The 21,004-nt window shown below is 37.9% G+C and overlaps 1 protein-coding gene across 6 annotated transcripts in view; it reads left to right on the top strand.

Moving 5' to 3' along the window:
- Positions 1-20,129, top strand: part of SYNE1 (spectrin repeat containing nuclear envelope protein 1) — a gene marked incomplete at its 5' end in the record, with an annotated part of 295,244 nt that extends 275,115 nt beyond the window's left edge. For 5 of the 6 annotated variants that reach the window (XM_080616381.1, XM_080616380.1, XM_080616378.1 and 2 more), the window contains 11 exons: positions 552-885; positions 1,796-1,864; positions 3,424-3,566; positions 4,402-4,528; positions 5,642-5,853; positions 7,778-7,978; positions 8,315-8,443; positions 8,769-8,981; positions 10,002-10,094; positions 11,952-12,010; positions 18,944-20,129. In XM_080616381.1, the coding sequence (XP_080472507.1) occupies positions 552-885; positions 1,796-1,864; positions 3,424-3,566; positions 4,402-4,528; positions 5,642-5,853; positions 7,778-7,978; positions 8,315-8,443; positions 8,769-8,981; positions 10,002-10,094; positions 11,952-12,010; positions 18,944-19,184 (1,821 nt within the window). In that variant the 3' untranslated portion in view covers positions 19,185-20,129. The remainder of the gene's footprint in view (positions 1-551; positions 886-1,795; positions 1,865-3,423; positions 3,567-4,401; positions 4,529-5,641; positions 5,854-7,777; positions 7,979-8,314; positions 8,444-8,768; positions 8,982-10,001; positions 10,095-11,951; positions 12,011-18,943) is intronic. The other variant, XM_080616382.1, reaches the window with a different exon arrangement.
- Positions 20,130-21,004: the final 875 nt, after the last annotated feature.

Raw genomic sequence — 21,004 nt, 5'->3', positions numbered from 1 at the left:
GATAGTTTCACTGGCAGTTTACCGAGTTCTGTTTTATTTAAAAAGCAATGATAAAATGATTCTACCCATCAAGAGAGATAGACATTTTTCTCTAGAACTGAACATACAGCTGAATAAGTAAGAACAAGATGATTTTTGGTAGTTCAAGTCCTTCTGAAGGAAAGGAACAAGACCCAGGGTTTTCAAAATATGAAAGAATATAGCGAGAGCAGTGGTCACAATAAAGGTCACTTATGCTTCCTTTGACTTGATTCCAGAGTTTTTTTTAACTTGATGCCTACATCACAGTGGCATCAGTAAGAAGTCTGGAGACATCTGCTTAATATGAGACTTTGTGTTGCCTCATGTAATTAAAATGAGGTGGCATTATGGACATTTTGTTGCTTTTTTAGTACATGTTCAAATAATGAAGGGTAGGTGCAAAAGAATGCAATATGGAAACCCCATCAGTGTGACTGTTCCCTAATGCTACTTTATTTCACTGACCCAGGCTGACCACGCAGTGCCTCTGCACATTTCATTGATTAGTTCTACTTGCATTGTGTTTCTAGCTGACAGATGATGAGCATGAGATCTCTGACAGAGAAGTGGATCTGGATGAATCAGCAGATCTCTCTGGCATACACTGGCATGACAAATCTGCAGACAGCGTTCTCTCCCCGCATCCTTCTTCCAACCTTTCACTGCCTCTTTCCCAGCCGGTGAGAAGCGAGAGATCAGGGCGAGATACACCTGCAAGCGTGGACTCCATTCCCTTGGAGTGGGATCATGACTATGACCTTAGCAGAGACCTGGAGACAGCCATTTCACGGACACTGCACTCTGATGAAGAAGATGGTGGGCAAGAGAAGGACTTCTACCTGAGAGGAGCAGCTGGTATAGCAGGTATTGGTGGCAAATTGTGTGTCCTGTTCTCTCCTAGTAAAAAGAAGCAAATCATAGAATCGTTTAGGTTGGAAAACACCTTTAAGATCATCAAGTCCAGCCATTAGCAAATGTTACATATGTTGTTGCTTGGCCAGGATGCTCATGGAAAAGTATCTTAAATAGCCCCTGAAGATTTTAAATAGCTTTCCCTAAGTGATCCCAGTGGCCTTCTGGCTTTAGACACAGCAGTGGAGAATTCTGGATGATTACAGCCTTGGAAAATCGCAAAGGCACTAAAGATATGACAGGTAATTGGCTATGTCTCTGTGCTTGTGGACTGCCAGATGGGATATGTCATCTTTAACAGCAGTGCGTCATAAGTTATTCTGACTGGAAGAAACTATACTGGATATGGCAAGAAGTGCAGGACAGACTGATGAAGAAATGCTGTGGGAGAGATCTGCAGACAAAATCATCAAGTGCTTAAGTAAATCTTGACTCAGTCTTTAGCCAGGAAAGGCTCTAGCAACTGAGTGCTTAGCCTGAGGTGGGATCTTGGGTCTTGCTCTCCAGTGAAGTTAGAAATCCTTTCTAAGTGTGTGTGCTTTGTGTAATAAATCTGAACGAGTGAAAATGCCCAAATACACCCAGTTGGATGTTTGGGAAGACATAGTGGTGTATTATACTTTGTTCTTGTGGCTGCCTTTTGCTTTCCAGGTCATTGCTCTGGAAAGAGTCAGGTTTGCCTGGATATGAAGAGACTTTGTAGCAGCTCCCTGTGTTTCAGTTTTACATCTTTTTTTCCTTCTCCAGAAAGGATACTTGCTATTGGAAACATTTTTATATTTCATCCCATGAAAAGGACTCCTGCTGTAAGGAGACAGCTGTTTCTGAGCTGTCGATTTAGACTGTGCTTTTATTTTTTCAGATGTAGAGATACCTGAAACTCTTGAGGCCTATGTAAAACTCACAGAAAACGCACTCAAAAATATCTCTGGTAGGCATCAAAAAAGACTAAGCATAGCCAGATGCGAATACCACAGTGCACAAGCATAGCTTCTTTCTCTTCTCTTATCACCTGCTATACTTTTCACAACTTACAAGATAAATATTTCTTACATGGCAGCACTGACATGTTAACATAGAAGTACCCTGCTTTACTACTGTGCTTACAGGTATTACTTGGTGCATGGATGAAACAATGATGTTTGAAGTACTGGCCCTGCCACCTTGGCTAACTAGACTAAACTGATCAGTAGGTTACTTTGATTTCCACAAAAAGCAAGGCAGAAGGAAAAGATGTAGAGTAAAACCTAATTGTTTGATTTTGCACTTAAGTTGTTACTTAGATATAAACTTTTAGGTTGCTCCATGTATAAAAATACCAAGGTGAGGTACTGTAGTCAAATGTCTTTATCTTAGTCTTTTATATTGGAAGATGAATGTTTTCCTCATGTTGCATTTTTACACATCGTTAAACCTAGTGTTTCATTTGTTAGATGACTCTCAGAGGGACTAGATGCAATTATAAGTACTTTCTCTCATTATTTTAGTTTTCATATTTTGAAATAATTATTTGATTGCAAATTTGAAATAGCAAACATTTAACTTCTCTGTGGCACAAAACTAAAGGTTCATTGACCTTTTTTTTTTTTTCCCCAAAATTAGTGAAATAATATTGCTTAATTAAGAGTATAAATCATAGCAGTACATACAGGAAAATGTGTGTAGTTTTCTGAAAAATAGATTTTGAAAGTAGCGAGGGAAAAGCAATATTGAACACTTTGTTCTGTCCATTTGGGAAAAGGCAGTGTTCTTGTATGAAGAAATATCAACCATTCCAGAGACTTCATTTTTCTGTAATTTGGTGGACAGAAAGCTCTTCTTCTTTATGCGTGTTTTTAATTGTGGCTTTATGAATAAATTCAAACTGTCTTTGTAAACAGATGGAAATCAGGCACAGTGAATATGAATAAGAGGGACCTCATGTGGTCCTCTAGGCTGCAGTCTGCTTCAGATTAGAATTGGCTGTAGCTCATTTACATCACAGAATTCAACTGACCTCTGTAAGGAAAATACAAGCTAGTCCTGCTTCAAAAACATTGGTGTGAGTTCCAGGTGGCTTGGATGAATAATACCATCTTGCAGATATGTTAAGCATAATTTTGTCAAACACCTAATTGGAAAAAGACTAAAAATTCTGCTGCTTAATGTGGTTGCTTCTCACACTTTGCCACAAACTTTCTCCTTCAGAGAGGTGAGGAATTCTCCGAGGGAAAAGGGCACTTCAGAATAGTTTGCAAGCCTGCTTTAAACTGAACTCTTTGACAGTATGCTTATGGCAATTGTGTTCATTGGTATAGTCATCTGTCCTCTGAAGGTCGCTAACACCCTCTCATGTAATTGGTTCGCTTTGACATTTTGCCACTCATACTGCTGTAATCACATTTCTTCTTTCCTGTCTAACATATATAGTATTCCTGATATTCCTGGCAAAAGACGATAAAATCTTTGGGAAAACTTGGGTGACAGTCACTTTTTTTTGTTTTGGTACAGGAGAACCTGGTGCCTTGGAAGCACATATCCGACAGCTGGACAAGGCCTTAGACACCAGTCGTTTCCAAATACAGCAAACAGAAAATATCATCCGCAGCAAAACACCTACAGGACCAGAGCTGGATTCCAGTTACAAAGGATATGTGCGTGTATTTTAGAGCACAAGTTGAATAAGCACTGCAGGCTTAGATTTGCTATTGAAAGATATAGCTGTTACAACAGAGCAACTGGACATTACTGCTTCTCAGACTTTCTCATAGGGCTGCCACCCTTAACCACATGCTATTGTTGTTTGTGTTAGTGTGTTTATAATAGTGTAAGATTGCAGGAACATGACTCTCAGGAATTTGTGTTCCTATTACATTTTTGCAGATGTCCAAAAGTACTTTCTCACATACGTTTTTACCCATCTAATGGTGATATCCTCATTTAAAATTCCTCTGCTGTTAAAAGCAGGTTTTATAGCTTCATGCGGAGTATTCATCTTGCTGATGAATTGTAAACACACATCATGTAAGCAAGATTGCATATATGAAATCTGTGATTAAAAAACTTTCTCAGGGAGGTTTTTCTGGAAGAAAAATCTCTGTAAATAGTTCAAATTTTATTACTGACAGAACTGAAAGATTAGCTGCTTGGATGAATAGTATTTCCACACATACCTTTATTTTCTTTATCACATCTTCTAGCATCTTTGCCATAGTGTCTTAACATTTAGAACAGATGGCTCCTAAAGTCATCCAGCACAATTTAACACAGTGGCACTGGGTTATTTCTCTTTAGTCTGAACTTATGCTTTAAGTCTTTATTGCCTTCATATACATTTCTTTGATAGTATCAGGACAGATTGTTAGAGTAATAGATTTTTATCTTCACACTTACGCCGACTTTTGGAAAATTTGGAATTTAAACTATAATTTGAATTTTCCATGCAGATAGTCCTGTATATTGAAATGGGATTTTTGTTTGTTAACACAGATGAAGCTACTAGGTGAGTGCAGTGGAAGCATAGACTCAGTAAAAAGGCTTGGATATAAATTGAAGGAAGAAGAAGAAAAGTTTTCTGGACTTATTAACCTGAACAGTACTGAAACACAAACGGCTGGTAAGTAATATTTAGTTCTTTGATGCAAAGCAGTTACGAAAAGTAGCAAACAAGCAAAGTTTTTCTGAATAAACACCTGATATTATTTACTGATGTATTATTTATATGTATATATAGGTATATTTACATGACTCTGTTACCATGTTCTGTTTTATATGTCTCAATAGGAATAGTAAGTATTCCTTGGATACATTCTATAAAGAGATTAGGCATATAAGTGCATTTTAAAAACCCCTTCATATCACAAGACATAACCCTAAGCCTTTTGGAGAATCTCTGTGGATGTAACGTGTTTTTGTTGAATGTTTTCTGATGAAATAAGTTTGCTTATATTGCTATACAAAACACATAAGTAAGTGTTCATTTCTTCTAATATTAGCTTTCATTTCTAATATTTTCTGTCTACAGTACAGAAATCTATATTCATCTGGTAGAAGTATTCATTTGCCTAATTTTAAGCATCAGCTGTAGAACAGGAGGTATTGCATTGTAAAAACATGAATGTGTTCCAAAGACTCTAAAGGCAATGTCTTTGTTCTTAGCTTGATGTTTATTTGTGGGTTTTATTTAATTTTAAGTTGATGGAATGATACAACTTGTCCTTCTGCCATAGCATTTCAAGATAACTAACAAGAAGAAATTTATTTCTTTATAGCACAGGTATGTATCCAATGCATCGACAGTAGCTTAGGCAGATATAGTGAGGTGTGAGCATTAAACTGTGACAGGTACAAATACCAATGAAAATAATAATAAATATGTGGCTAGTTAGACGTATTCAGATTCCTTGTCTGGTTTGATTTTATGCTAATTTATGATGTCTTTGTACGAGCATAATCTGTTTTAGAGACTTGCGTGTGTCAACTTAATTCTGTTCATAGAAGTCTGATATTAGAAAGTGGCAAAATTGTCTGCTGTCTGGAATCCTCCCAATTCTACGTTCTTTTTCTCAAACATCGCTTTCGTCAATCTTAGTTTTCAGTATGGTTTTTCATTGGTTAGGTTTTATGGAACGTTTTTTTTTTCGTCCTGCACGGGATTCAACTGTTGCAATTGTGTGTGTGGCTAGAGGTTTTCTTTTGCTTTTGTTGAATTTAGTGTTTATCATTCCAGGTGTAATTGAACGATGGGAATTAATCCAGGCTCAAGCTTTAAGCAAGGAGCTGAGGATGAAGCAGAACCTTCAGCAATGGCAGCAGTTTAACTCTGACCTTAATAGCATTTGGGCTTGGTTGGGAGAAACTGAAGAGGAACTGGAGAAGCTCCGCCACCTTGATCTCAGCACTGACATACGAACTATTGAGCTCAGAATCAAAAAACTGAAAGTGAGTTTTATTTCTCTTTTCCATGAGTTATTTTGTAGACAGATCCGAGTGCAACAGGTATGTTGAAGAGGTTGCCAGTAGTTGCAGCTGGTGTGTTCCATTCTGCACATAGTGGGCTACTGCTGATAACTGAAGTAACTGCTAAAGTGATGGTATGAATCACTTTTTGGAGTTTGTCGTGGTTTAAGCCCAGGCCGTAAATCAGAACCACAAAGTCCACTTCCCCCCCACACCTTTCTTCCCTCCGCTCCTGGAGGGACGGGGAGGAGAATCGAAAGAATGCAGCTCCCACGGGTTGAGATAAGAACAGTTTAATAACTAAGGTATAACACAAATCACTACTGCTACCACTAATAGTAATAATGATAAAGGAAATAACAAGCAAGAGAATACAACCGCTCACCAACCGGTACCTCACCCCCATCCTGCCATGTTCCAGCCCTTCCGGGCCACTCCCAGTTCTACCTCCTGGGCATGACGTGCTGTGGTATGGAATACCTCTTTGGCTAGTTTGGGTCAGGTGTCCTGTCCCTGCTTCCTCCCGGCTTCTCCTCCTCCCTGGCAGAGCAGGAGACTCACAAAGTCCTTGGTCAGGGTAAACATTCTGACCCGCAACTGAAAACATCAGCTTTATCAGTATTATTCTCAGGTCGAAAGTCAAAACACAGCACTGCACCAGTAGAAAAACTGACTGCTACTGCTAAACCAGGACAGAGTTAAATCAAATCTCTTCTAGTCAAACTGGTAACAAAGTAGCTACTTTAAAAGAAACACCTCACCGGGACATATTACTTTGTGTGAAGGAAAGAGAAAGTGCCCAGAGGGGTTGTAGCCTGCGCACTGCTGTCACCAGTATAACAGAGGAAAAAAATGGTGTCACTTTTCAACATTCCTGATTATTCTTCTGTTATCTCAGAAGCATCAGGATCCGAATGCTGCCATTGTGCTCTCCTGTATATTTTATAGCTGTGAAGATCTGCAGATGTGGTGGTCCACAACTGCACATTCAGTTACTATCATCTTATAAGCTTGGACACAAAAATATGGGAGCCGTTGTCAAAATGCACTGTGGTCCATGCTAGGAATGAGGTGGACAGATAGTAAAGACTGTTTCCAACAGCAATCCATCAAAAGCATATTAATGCTGATCTTCACTGTAATCCAAATTTAGCTACCATAAGTACTACAGAGGTCATTGTGACATGAAGCTTTTAAGTAAATGCTGTAAAATAGGTGGAAAAGGGGGCATTTCATAAGAATCCTGTTCTTATTACACTCACTCTTGGAAAGCCTATTAGTGCCCTCCAAACCAAAAGAGGTGGGGTTTCTTTTGTGGCTTCCAGTATAAACAAATCAGAGTTTTTATACATGTCGTACTTCTATAAATTGGATTAAGTTGTTTATCCTCTTTGTATGTTTTCTTTTCCCTCAGTAAAAGCCTTTATTTTAAAATACTGTTGACAGCAGTTTCCCCTTGAAAACATGTTGGATTTTATGTTTATCAGCAAAACTGAGAAGTGAGGGCAAAAGTTTTACTGTGAGCTGAAGTACAGTTGTCCTGCATCTCTGTAAATTTTGTTGTGCCTACTCTGTCTTTAGAATATCTGAAACATGAGCCAGATCTTCAAAATTGAACTATGACTTCAGGCTTTTAAGAATTTACAAGTTTAATTGGCTTGTTCCAGTTTATGCTCACAGTAAAATTTTAGTAGATGTTAAAAAGTGAACATTTGCAAAGTCACAGAGTGAGCACAGGAATCTCATATCCAGAGTAAAGAGACTGTTACAGTAAGGTACTGTTCTGCAGTTGCTGATGGTAAATCAGTGTATTGTTGTGGTGCCTTCTCTAGTTGGCTTTTCTGAAAGTCGCATTTTACTGATTTCCATCCTTTCTTCCCCTGTCCCATTTTGTCTTACCATCAAGGAGCTGCAAAAAGCGATTGATAACCGCAAAGCGATCATCTTATCCATCAATCTGTGTAGCTCAGAGTTCACTCAGTCTGACAGCGAAGACAGCAAGAAGCTTCAGGAACGCCTGTCTCAAATGAATGTGCGCTGGGACCATGTATGCAGTATGATCGAAGAGTGGCGCTGCTCATTACAGGATGCGTTAATGCAGTGCCAGGTCTGTATTAATTGCCAGGCACTTACTTTAAATTGTCAGCATCCTGCATATCAAAAATGTAAACTGTATTGTTATCTGGTGTGCTCATTATCTAGTCTGAAACTAGATGGCCATGCAGGCCAAAATACAGCTTCAGCATGTGTTGTCTGAAAGATACACCTGCACTATCTGAAGCAGGTATTTCCAGCACAAGATTTACTAAATTTTGCATCTCTGGAATAGTATTCTAATATATTCCTTGTAAGTGATGTTATTTAGCCAGTAGGATGAATTAAAAAACTGAATTTGACTGGAATTTTCTACTACACTGTTAAAATCATCACTCATCGCTTGCAGGATTTCCATGAAATGAGCCATGGTTTGCTACTTTGGTTAGAGAATATTGACAGAAGAAAAAATGAGATTGTGCCCATCGATACAAACCTGGACTCAGATACACTGCAGGATCATCACAGACTTCTACTGGTAGGGATACAATCACCCCTTTTTCTCCCAAAATGCATTGTCAGAAAAACACCTAATCAGATTTACCTTTCATTTGAGGGTTAGCATTGTACGTTGCATGCTAACACACAGCTGTGGGACCAATGTCAGTAACTACTTTGGTAGGGGACACTGCTCACTTCCATTAATAGCATAACTTGTGATATAAAATCTCAAGCAAGAACTAGGCTGCTGTCCACCTGTCTATCTCCCTGCAGGTTAGAAAGTTTTTCCTTTCCTTTTTTTAAAAACAAGCAAACAGAAAAAACCTTTAATTAAAAATACTTGGTACTTGCCTTGGCAACAGCAAATCAGACGTGAACTGCTGGAGTCTCAGTTGAAGGTGGCATCATTGCAAGATATGTCCTGCCAATTGCTAGTCAATGCTGAAGGTGAGGACTGTCTTGAAGCCAAAGAAAAGGTTCATGTCATTGGAAACAGACTGAAGCTCCTCTTGAAGGATGTCACACGTCATATTAAAGAACTAGAGAAAATCCTAGACATTTCAAGTAGTCAGCTGGTAGGTCACAACTTTTTATTCCTTGCTGTATGCTGGACACACATTTCCTGCTGTTTTGACTGTCTTTCTCTGGTCAGTGTTGTTGGCTGCACTCTTTCTGTTTGCAGTACTTATCAAGATGGACAAATGTAATCTTGAATATCATAAAGTAATCTTACGCTACATAATGTAAACATATAGTTTGTGATAGTTTTCTTAATCCAGTAATTTTTTGCTATTTGGTGTAGCAATAAGTATTGAACATCTTGGTTTGTTTACCCTGCCATTACTGATTCAGTCAACTGACAAAGTATATGAGATAATTATTCTACTTGCAGTACTGAAAATTATAGCGTGTCAGTTGTCACTGGCAAGGAAGATAATGCTCACTCTGTAAAAAAAAAAAGGCATAAAATAAATAATGTAATAGGCTAATGAATCTCACAGTGCCTTCTGAGCTTTGAGCTATACTCTAAATCTCTTCAAGTTATCATGTGTCTCAGGGTATTTGCATATATCTTTGCCAACAGTGGCAGGTATAAAGTAAAGATTTCGAAGTGGTTCTTTATTTACCTGCTTTAAAAGTCTTGGATTAGCAAAGTACATTCAATCATAGAATGGTTAGGGTTACTAGCCTAACTAAGGTTAGGTTACTAAGGCATAAGAACTCAGTTCTTCCCTCTTTCTAGTGAATTTCTGCCTGTTTAAGTAAAATCTTGGTGGTACCAGCCTCTTCTTGTAATTAAAGGCCAATAAAGAGCAACTGTTTTTTCCTCTCTATTGACTTTGGTGAAAAATGCGTCACTTAAAGCAATTAAATTTAACTACCTGTTTGCTTTTCTTTTTCCTCAGGGTTATCACAGAAAACATGTAATGCCTTAGTCTTATAAAATTTGGTAAAAAATTTAACTGCTTTATTTTATTTGCTTGGAAATAACTCTGCTGGGATTTCACTCAAGGGTTTTTTTTGTTTGTTTGTTTGTTTGCTTACCTGAACTGCTAGTTGCTGTATTTCTGAGCTCTGTTCCTTATGAACTTTAGGAATTGTCCTCATGGTCCTCTGCTGATGAATTGGACACATCAGGCTCAGTAAGTCCTGTATCTGGAAGAAGCACTCCGAGCAGACAGAGAACGGTAATTCCATTTTATGTATTTTCTGCCACCTCATTGATGGGAGCTCTAGATGTCTACAGTAGCTCTAGCCAGCTGGAAGGCCCCTCTTCTCACTTGGTAGGAAAGGAAATGGCATAAATCAAGAACAAAACACAGCTGCTAGCCCCAACCCTGCTGCATATCCCATCCTGCATGAAATAAGAAGTGGTAAATACTACCTAAAACCAGGGCTGTCAATGTGGTTGGTTTACCATAGTATGGCATGTCATGTGTCTTGTATTTTGCTCTAGTGATGGCAGCACCCGAAAGTCTGGTCTTGTCTGGTATAAACAGCACCCCATTTCTGTTTGGGCTTCTCTTCAGAGCTGTTTCATCAAGAATCTCAATAAGGGGTTTTTTTGGTCATTTCTGATGAAGGTTACGAATGGTCTTATTGAGACTTTGGATGAATGGCTAAGTAGAGCTGAAGGGCTTAAAACATTACACAAAACTAGTTGCACAGGGCCTAATCAGTGGCTGTGATGGCAACTCTGGAGTTGTCTATTTGCATCGCTGGCACAAAATTCAAGAAATATAGCAACACATGCCTCTTACTTAACACTTCCATACTCTGAGCCCAGAATGGAACTGCAATTATTTTATCTTCTTCTGCAATTCTATTTGTTGATTACTTTGCTTTTATTCTTTAGTTCTTAAAACAATCAGGTTGGGTCTGTTGGTTGGTTTTGTTTGGTTTTTATTCCATTTGCACTTTTTCTACAGCCTCTGAGTTCTGTCTTGATAAATTTTATGGCTTTTAAAATTGATTCTTTTTTTTCTACATTCACTAGTTTCCTTTTAGATACTAGTATGAGAATGTAAAGGAAAACTGGCTTTTCAAAAGGAGAAGGTATATAAACCTTAACATTTTATTTAAGAAGTCAATGTGTTTATCTTCAAATTTAAACTTAAATAACTAATAAAAGCTCTGATATCACATATGTAACTGGATGATGCCTGACTGTTGCAGGAAATGGAGAAGTATTTTACCATAAAATTTTGTCTAAAAAGTATGTAGGATTATAATAGGTTTCATCTTAACATTTTAATGAGCATTTGTCTATCTCTAATTTGTTAGTGTTTATGTATGTGACTACTTTTTTTCATTTTTGTCCATAATGTATAGCTAAGTTGTATGATTTCTTGGGGTCTGGTTTTCAAAACTTCTGGTTTTGCACCCACAATTTTGGAGACTGAAGTGAAATTGTTTAGGATTTCAGTGCCAAATATACCAATGCTAAATAAATAAATACTAATACAAAAATGCAATCAGAATTATAATAATCTGACTGCATTAAATATTCCAGCAAATAGTTGTGAGTGCGGGAATGCACCTACAGTTATTTGGCCTTCAAAATTGTGGTGGAGAATGAGGGTGGAGAAGAGGCCAGACTCATCAAAGGAGGCCCTTGGGCCTTTTTTCCTTGAGAATATTATATTTGCTGCATTTGCATTTTGAAATATATATTTGCCCATACTCAATATTTTTTGTATTTCATAGTAAAAATCATTTGAGCTAAATTACTAGTGGGGTTTTTGTTATTTGTTGGGTATTTTTTAATCCAGAGCTACTGTTTATAAATGTAATGACTAAACTTATTTTTGAGCTCCCTGTGTATGTTCCAATCATTTCCATACTCTGCTAGGCACAAAGAAAAGCCAGTTTCCTTGGTTCATGGGTATTGGTCTTTTCACTTGATTTTGTTTTGTTTTGTTTTGATATTTTTTTTTTTTTTATGTTTCCTTTGCTGCACTTTTAATTTAGTTTCATCAGTAGCTTGTCTTTATTTGCCTGGACTGAACATTCTTCTTTCTTTACCCCCTGTTCATTGCAAACAGCCACGGGGCAAATGTAGTCTCTCACAGCCTGGACCCTCTGTCAGCAGTCCACATAGCAGGTACCTTATTCTCCTGGTTTCCGCACTCTGTTCTAGAACCCCAAGAGGATGATGGAAATTGGCTGTGATTCCTCTGCATCTCCACTGACTCTGTCAGGTGGCCAGGACTTAAACAAGTAAAAACTTCTCTTTCATTAACAGTTTGGCAACAGGGGCTCTCAATTACTTCAAATTCTTTGTTAAATAGAAATACTGGCTAATCCTCGGACATCTATAGGTTTTGCTTTCCAGGAATGCCATATAGTCAACTTTTATTTTTCATATGACTGATCAGGATGAGTGCGTGTTTACACTCGTAATAATTAATGAATAATTTATTTTGGCATGATTTAACAGAAATGCCAGTAGGTTCATGGCAAACACTTTTTATCATCCTCTTTACCTCTAGATATTAAATTAAGGCAGGTAATAGACAAATACCATATTCTGGAATTCACAAAACCCACAGATCTGGATGAGACATACTAACATCCTTTTTTTTTTTTTCTTCTTGTTTCTTTCTTTCTTTTTCTTTATATTTTTTTTTTATTCCCTGAAATGTTTTGTTCAGTTTGTGGGTTTTCAGTACTTAAGAATCAAAACTATAAGTCATAATTTGAGGGTTTTGAGACTTGGGATCACTTTCTCTCCCCTCCTAAGACGACTGCAATATAACATGCTAACATTGCCATGACTCTTGCCAAGTGCTTGCATCCGTGTATTGCTCTGGGAGCAGCACTGCCCCATCTCTCTCTGACCAGTAGAGAGCAGGCTTGCAGCTACAGCTTTTTGCTTTCCATCTTGTCCTCAGCAACCTGTCACCTGTGCAGCTAACAGTGCTTCTGCATTCTTTGTTGTTGTCAGTGTGATGTGTGTACCTTCACTTTTTCACTGAGCAGTTCAGCCTCTAGAGTTATGAAGTTAAAAAAAAAAAAAAAAAATGAACAGGCCAATATGTATCGGTGTCTTCTGCTATTTCAGCAGGTTTGCAACACCTAAAATGATAAGAAAGTGTAAATAAAATATGTATTTGTTCTAATAGTTAAGTCCTAAACCTCATTTATTCTCTGTGCATCAAAAATTAACTAACTAGTTTTAAAAATAACTCCTATTAAAGTGAAAGATTTGATGTTGGAAAGAAGGCAACACTAAATTTAATACAGTGATTGGGCAATAACCAAGCAGACAAATATACCTCGAGTAGTTTTCTTATTTGCAAAATCAAGGCTATATTTAGCAAAATTATTCTCAAATATAAGTGGAATAAATAATAAAGCTACTCATGATGTAGAGATTTACATAAACATTTATTTAAAAAAAGATTCGCTTTACGTGTATTCATATAAATAGTGTATATGAATATCCAATACATAGTATGTATACGTATACATAGTGACTGTCAGTAAAGTGGCATAGTTGCAAAACCACATAGCATAGCAGATAGAACAGGTAAAGTCATCTTTCACTGCTTCCACTGGCACTAAGAATCTGCTGTATTTTTAGGAGCTTTTTGTCTTCTTGGAAACATAAGGAAAGCACACAAAAAATAGGTGACATATGTACACTCCATCTTTCTGTCTAATGGGGAAAGAGAATTAATTTTTCCAACTCCAGTCTGCTACGAAGCTTGGCATTGTGTTTCTTAGAGTGGGGAAAGGGAGGGGTGGGGCTTTACTCTGCAGCCATTAAAAGCTAGGAGGAATGGAGGATGTCTTCAGTAGGTCAGCATGCTTGCTCTAGCAATGTTGTACTGAAGAAACATTTGCACTCTTCCACTCTCCTGTTTAGTCAGACCACTTACGCCAGTCTTTTGAGAAGGTTTATGGTTGTAGGTGTGAGCCACTGGCTCAAAGAGCAGCTAGCAATGCTTTGCAGCTTTAAGAACAACCTCTATTCTAGCAGTGGCTTTGGCGCAGCACCTTTCAGATCAAGTCTTTCCAGCACTGTTTATTAACACATCTTGTAGCAATACAACACAATGTTCAATTTGTCATTCAGACAAGCATGGAATACGAATGAGTCACTGCTGAATAGGAAACTTAATCAAATGCGCAAGCCAGACAGGTTGTGGTTGATGTGTAATGTGGTTTTAACTGATAAAGCGGTACAAGCTGTCACCGTGTTCTTTAATATTTTGACATGCTTCTGATCAGAGTACTTTGTGTTTGATCTTGCACTGGATCAGCAAACCCTGTTAGAGTTTAAAACACAGGAAAGCTAAAGTAAATTTTTAAAAGTTTATGGCATAGGAGGTTGTGAAGGGAAGTTCGTTTAAAAATTAGAGGGGCCGTGTTTTGTGTATAATAAGTGTGATGTCACTTTGCCTTCCCCATTATCAGGGCATAAAAATAAGCATACATACTGCGATGCTAAGCAAGGTAGAAGGTTAAACTAGATGTTACATTGTGGATTTAACTAAAGGCTCAAGTGGTATTAGTAATCATGTGCTAAGTGGGAAAAGCAGATCCAAGAAGCAAATCGTCTTTCTTCATCAGTTTAATAGATCTGTCATAAATGCACACCTGGATCTGTGCCTGTGGAGTTTTTTGAAGTGATTAAAATGTTAAAAGATTAAAGTAGTGGTTTAATTCGCTCAGGGTGTTTACAATGTCTCTCCTGAGCAGCTCTGTTCAAGTCTTGGTGCCACAGTGCCAGCCTCCATTTCCTGCTCAGGCCTCCCCATATGACTAGCAGATCTCTGAAGGTCACTTGCTGTTCCTGGAACAGACCAGGCCACAGCATTTTCAATGCCTTTGGCCACAAAATGGCAGTCTTTGCCACTCAGCTTAAATACAAAGCTTGGACTTGGCTTGCTACGGTTCTTTCCCCAGTTATCTCCCACACTCTCAAAGCTTGTTACTTAAACTTCCTATTTGATTGCCTTTGAAATGGACGTATTAATCTTCTTTACAGGGAAAGCCAAATCTGCAGTTGGGGTGATGTGGTGCTGACAGCTAGGGAGAGAATCAAAGTGAGAATGCAGCCGAACAAGGTCATTTCTAGAGAGTCAGTTTAGGCCACCAAGAGTAGTTGTTGCCTGCTCTTGTGGGCACAGTATTATACCTTCTCCTTAATAACTGGAGCAATGTCCATCTTAAAAAATGTAAATCAGTGGAATAAAAAGTCTATTAGAAGGTTGTTATAAAATTTAATTTCTCTTATTATCTGGAATTACAATAATTTCCACCTTTGATATATCCATGGTAAGATGCAGTAATTTGATTTTGTGCCAACATTATCCCTTACTTTAACAACTGTTCACCTTTCTTTCTCTCTGTTCTGCACTATTTTATAAAGGGTAGTTTTAGTATCTCTCAGGTCTTCTATTGATAAACTCAGCTCTGTATTTCCTTCATAGCAGAAATACTCATACTTTTTTGACTACTTGAAGTTTCTGTAAGTTTGAATTCTTCTTCCAGAAGTATGTTAACCAAAATGGCACAAACTGTTCCAGGTGAGATCTTGCTAGTGCCTTATAAAGCATCATTAAAATTACCCTTTCTGTCTTCTGGAAATCTTGAACTGAAATATATTTTTAAATTTCTTTGTCCCTTTTTCACAGCTCTTCACAAGCCACATTATTGGTTTGTGGCCATCCTGTGTCAAACAGCTATAGATTCTCCTCATTATCTTCAGAATGTGAACTTCCATATTTGCAGCAGAAGTTTTTATTGCTGTCTTAAACACTGTAATCTTAAACTCCTTGAACTCGTTCTTAAACTTATTGGATTCACCCTCTATTTTCTGTGCAATCCAATCCTATTTTGTATTTGCAGAGGCTTCCAACCTCTGTTGTCATACAGATGAAATCTTCTCCTCTTATATTTTGTGCCATAGTCTTTTCATAAAGATATTAAACCAGGACTCATCCTCAATTAACTCAAGTAATAACATCCTACTAGCCCAGCAGTGCCTCTTTCAGTGTAAGCCTGTTGTCTGCATTCCGTTAGTCACATCCCCATTAAACTCACTGTATTTTTTTGTACCAGCTTCTCTTGAATGATAAATTCTTCTGTTATAATCTTTCAGATGTTTACTGCAATACAGATAAATTAATTCAACCATATTTTCCTTGGGGAAAAAATAAAAATCAATCATCTGTAAAATAAGGTACTCAGCTGAGCTGGTTCACTTTGCCCATCTGATCTATAGCCTGGTAAATTAGCTTCTCTCTTGAAATGCTTAGGAAAGAGTTCCAATTTCACTGACATTACAAACTCCCAAAGTAAGGGTTACTGTTGCTTGCAGTTCTTAATTTATGAGAATTCTTGACATAAAGAAACTTACTGTTGGCCAGGTCTGCAGCTGTGCCTCCCCCTTTTATCTACTTAGTAGGAATTGTGTATGGAGCGAGTAGCAGATGGCCTTCCTTCCCGCCTCAGATAGGGACCAGTGTGACAAATCGTGGAGCAGTCAGAAGAGAGACAGCTAAAGATTCAAGCTCAAGAAAAAGAAATTGCATTTTTCTCCTAAGTGGCATACAGTGCAGCTTCCCCTTCTCCTGCTGGAGTAAACAGGAGTTCTGGCTGTTATGAATAATTACCCTTTTTTATTAGCAATGTTTATTTTTAACCATCACTCTTTACCAAATCCATTAAATGCTCTAAGATGACCCATTCCATTTTTCAGTCAATTATGTAGATTACAGAGGCATACCTGTAACAAACACAGGCAGTACAGTGCTTAAACTTATTAAACTCCGCCTTCTGAAGATGTTGTCGTAATGTTTCATTATTTGCTTGTTTGTTTCTATGCAGTATTAGAAACTTTTCTTCAATACCCTACTTCACTGCAGAAGCATATTCTGAAAAACTTTGCCATGACCTGTTTATTTTTGAAACAAAGTTTATGCTCCGTATGGAGATCAGCCATGCAGCTTACACATACCACTCTTTTTCCTCCTCCTTTTTTTTTTTTTTTTTTTTTTTTTTTTTTTTTTTTTTTTTTGTCGAAACACAAAGCAAAAAAAGTTCTGGATTGTGCTACTAAATCCATAAGGAAAATGAAAATTAGATACTAATTTTGCCTGCTCACTTTGTGATTCTGCTTCTTGGAAATTCCCCTTCTGACACCCAGTGTTGCCCCAGAGTAACTTTTGAGTCAGTGGAGAAAACTGGGATTTCGTTTATTATCAAGCAGCAGTTTCCAGCTGCAGAAATGTGGCCTTTTTTGATTGGGATTAATAGCATTTGTACAATGAGAGCCTTGTAAATAGGTAAACTGTGCAATCAAATGCTTAGAAGATAATTAAGCACTCCTTGTTCCCTTTGTTTCCACCTCAGTCCATTAACTTTCTGTCTTGGCATTCTTGGACGGCAGAAGTCCTGATTTAATTGAACTTTAATATGGAATACTCCAATGCTGTTAAATGTGCCATATCCTTTCAGTATGTTCTTTATAGTAACATGATCTTACATTGTGTGATAAGCAGCTTTCCATCTGAGCTACAATAACATGGATTCAAACAACATGCAATCTGGTGTTTTGATTATTGCTTCTTTCTGGGATAGGTCAAGTTGGTCATTTAGCATACCTGAGTGCTTATGTATCTGTTGGTCATCTAAGCTTTACCAAATCTTTCTGGCTTTGTTGAAGTTTTCATAGTGGGATGATACATGAAGAAGACAGTAAAAATAATCTCAAGCACAGAAAGAATTTTCTGAACATGTGGGAAGGAGACCCTTGCCGAGCATGGCATAGCTTTGAAAATGATATTTTGGGGTTTGTATGCTTCCTTATGCAGATTCAGATTTATCTGGGAGAAAGGATCAAAAGGACAAGGGAAAGGCAAAGAACCATTGCCACCGCCTTGCTTTACACGGGAGCATTTGACCTTAGTCAACAAGCCTGATGTTCCAGGCCTTCAACTTGAGATCAGATCATCCTTATGAGCATTTTTCTCTCTTAAACCTTTGCAAACCTTAGCTTTTTTTGGGCTTCATAGTTATAACAGCCACACGGATGTCTTATAGCAACATACCTAAGACAAAATTAATGACCTGATGTCTTAATGAAAGGCTCTTGAAGCAAATTATTTGAAGGCTCTAAGTTCTTCAGTTTTTGGCTAGTGCTAAAATACAGTTAATGCCATTTAATTAACACACTGAGACCATCAGATTTTAACCTGTGTAATCACTCTTTCCAGTCATTCACTGATCTCGAAACCTGTCATCCATATGTTAGAGCTCTGACAATTTCAGCCAAAAAGGAAAATGTGAAATCTGTGTCTTTATCCCTCATTAAAAAATAGATTGGATTTGGAGGCTTAATTTGAAGTGTTTCTTTGGAAATACTTGTGTTAGATCTGGCCTCTCTCATAGAAATGCCATTTCACATCAGATCCATAGACAAGAGACAAAATCACTTGGATGTTGCCAACTCAGCTGAGCAAACAGATTTTAACTGCTGATTCAGTGCAAGATTCAAAATTCAATGTACTTTATAGAAAATGAGTTCCCATTGCCTCCATATTGTTGTATTAATTAATTGAAGATTGATGTAACTGAATCTTAACGCATTACACCCTTGCGGATACTATATACAGAAATGAATGTAGAAACTTCTGCAAACAAAATGCAACTGCTATTTTAAATAAGGAGGCATCCATTTTGGACAGCATGCGTTGAACACATGACAGGTACAGCCCACATTTTATTTTCACCTTCTCTAGAGCACAGTGCTTTAAAGGAAGAGTCTTCCCTGTAATTGACAAAAGGGCTATGGGGTCACAAAGCCCTTTCTATTGTGATCATTTGGCATTTTCCTACCCAATCTAGAAATACAGTCTCTTAAGAATGTTAGGGAAATAGCATGTTCAGAGAAAAATACCTCTGCAGTTGTCAGTCAATGTCTGTACAGATTTTAAGCCAGACTTAAGGGAAGACTGAATGCCCAAAGGCAACCTCTGCTGCAGTGATGTTTTACTGTATTCACCTGTCCATCCTCTTTTCTCAGGTCCACAAGAGGTGGCTCAGGTTCCTCCCCTTCTGAGGCTGGGCCAGCATGGCGGCACCCATCCTTCTTCCTCAGAGTCCTCAGAGCTGCTCTGCCACTTCAGCTCCTCTTGCTGCTCCTGATTGGGCTGGCTTGCCTGGTGCCAATGACTGAGGAGGACTACAGCTGTACTATGGCCAACAACTTTGCCCGCTCTTTCCACCCCATGCTAAAATACATGAATGGTCCACCTCCATTATGAAGGAGACCTATGAGACAGCGGGTGACCATGCAGGAATGCTAGCTGGGAGGAAGAATGGTTTTAAAGGGTGGCAGGTTTCAGTGTGGCAGCTTTACCTATTTGCTGTAGCTGCTGCTTTGCTCATATCATTCTCTGCTGGCACTCAGCTGGTAATGCATCCGTATATCAGTATCAAACTTCACAGTGTATTACCTGTATAGCATTGCTTGAATACTTGCATCCTAGGTACTGAGGAGGATGTGACATGTGTGAGGGGAATGTCCTGTCCAGCCTTCTGGATCTTCAGCCACTTTATATCCAGGTCGTTGCCCTGTACTATGCATAGCCAAGGACTTGATACTGTAGATCCTTTCCTGTGTGCTGCTCTAAATGAGCCATTAGCCAGTCTTTGTTAAATACCCTCTTGATATCTACAGTATACAAAATAACCAATGCTAAAGAAATTTTAGAGCATTTGTAACGTACAATTTTAAAGGATCTTGTATGGCAATGTATTATTCCCTGTGGTTTCTGTTTCGGGCATGGTGTTCTAACTTTTGCTTTGAATGCACAAGGTGTAAATCTGACAAGCACTTTTTTAAGGTTTAAAAAAATGGATGTAATAAATAAGATCGTAAAAGATTTTATGAGGAAAAAAGTTAAATGTCAAGTTGAAAAACAGAGAACATATATATGTACAGTTTGCTAAGCCAAGTTTTGTTTGTATTGATTTATTTGCATTTATTATAGATACCATAAAATATTTTGTCTACGTGCTTTTTAATGACAAGTATGGAAACCTCTAAGCTCAGAATGAGATATGTATGGTATAAAAATCAGAAGACGTACGTATGCTGCACTTCTAAAATGGATTAAAAAATGCTGTAACAAATTAATGGTATTAAGTATATGTTTGAGTGAGATCTGGGGAACTTGACAAATGTGAAGTACATAGGAAAGTGTCATGTTAGAAGCTGTGCTAATATTGAAAGCTGTTCATATTTTGAATTGATTGGTCATTTCAGGGTTGTTTCTTTTTTCTCAAGCTGCTTCTTGAAGTTCATTCTCACCCATGTGCTCTGTGTGGGTGAGTGTGTGTGTTTATGTATGCCCTCATGCAGCCTTTGGCAATTGAGGTTGCACCAGTCCCCACTAAAGCAGATTTTAAAAAAGAAAAAAAAAAAGGAACAAATCGGGAACTTGTAGGTTTTCCAGAAATACTGCAGAAAAGCTGCAGTCTGAGAAGTGGCAAACACTTTGCCCAGCTTATCAATCAGAACTCAACCAAAAGAGGATTCTTTTTTATTTTGGAAAAAATACAGAGCATGGCTCCAAGTTACTGCTCTTTAGTAGTTTGGGGTTTTTAAATCCATGACACACAATGTGAATATTCCCTGTGAGTTAAATGTTTTTACGTAGAATGTATTACAAACACATTAATTGCTGTTACATAGAATTACATTCCTGGAATGTCATCACTGGAGCTGGTTTGAGGGAGGGTGGTTAGAGGTAGAGTACCAGAAGTGAACTCAAGCATTTGGAGAAGCCAAAATAAAGGTTCCTTTTCAGGTAAGTGTAGCATTAACATTTTCCTGAAAAGGATTTTGTATCCTCTTCCTTTGTATCCTGAAATGAATATTTTGTCAACAAAGTATCTTAAATGTCTGAAATTGGACTGACACAAGTATGTATTCATTTCAATGCTTTATGATTTTTTTAAATTTCTAAGTGGAAATTATGCTGGGCTAGGTTAGTATCCATAATCACTGATTCTGAGTAGACAAAGATAAGGAATACACTTTTGGGGTACAACGGTGAGCTGTTAGATGCAACAGGACTAA

This window comes from Psittacula echo (assembly GCF_963264785.1).
Source record: "Psittacula echo genome assembly, chromosome: 4".
Classification (NCBI taxonomy): Eukaryota; Metazoa; Chordata; class Aves; order Psittaciformes; family Psittacidae; genus Psittacula; species Psittacula echo.
Note: the sequence above shows the minus strand (reverse complement) of the source record. Positions and strands in the feature narration are given on the sequence as shown.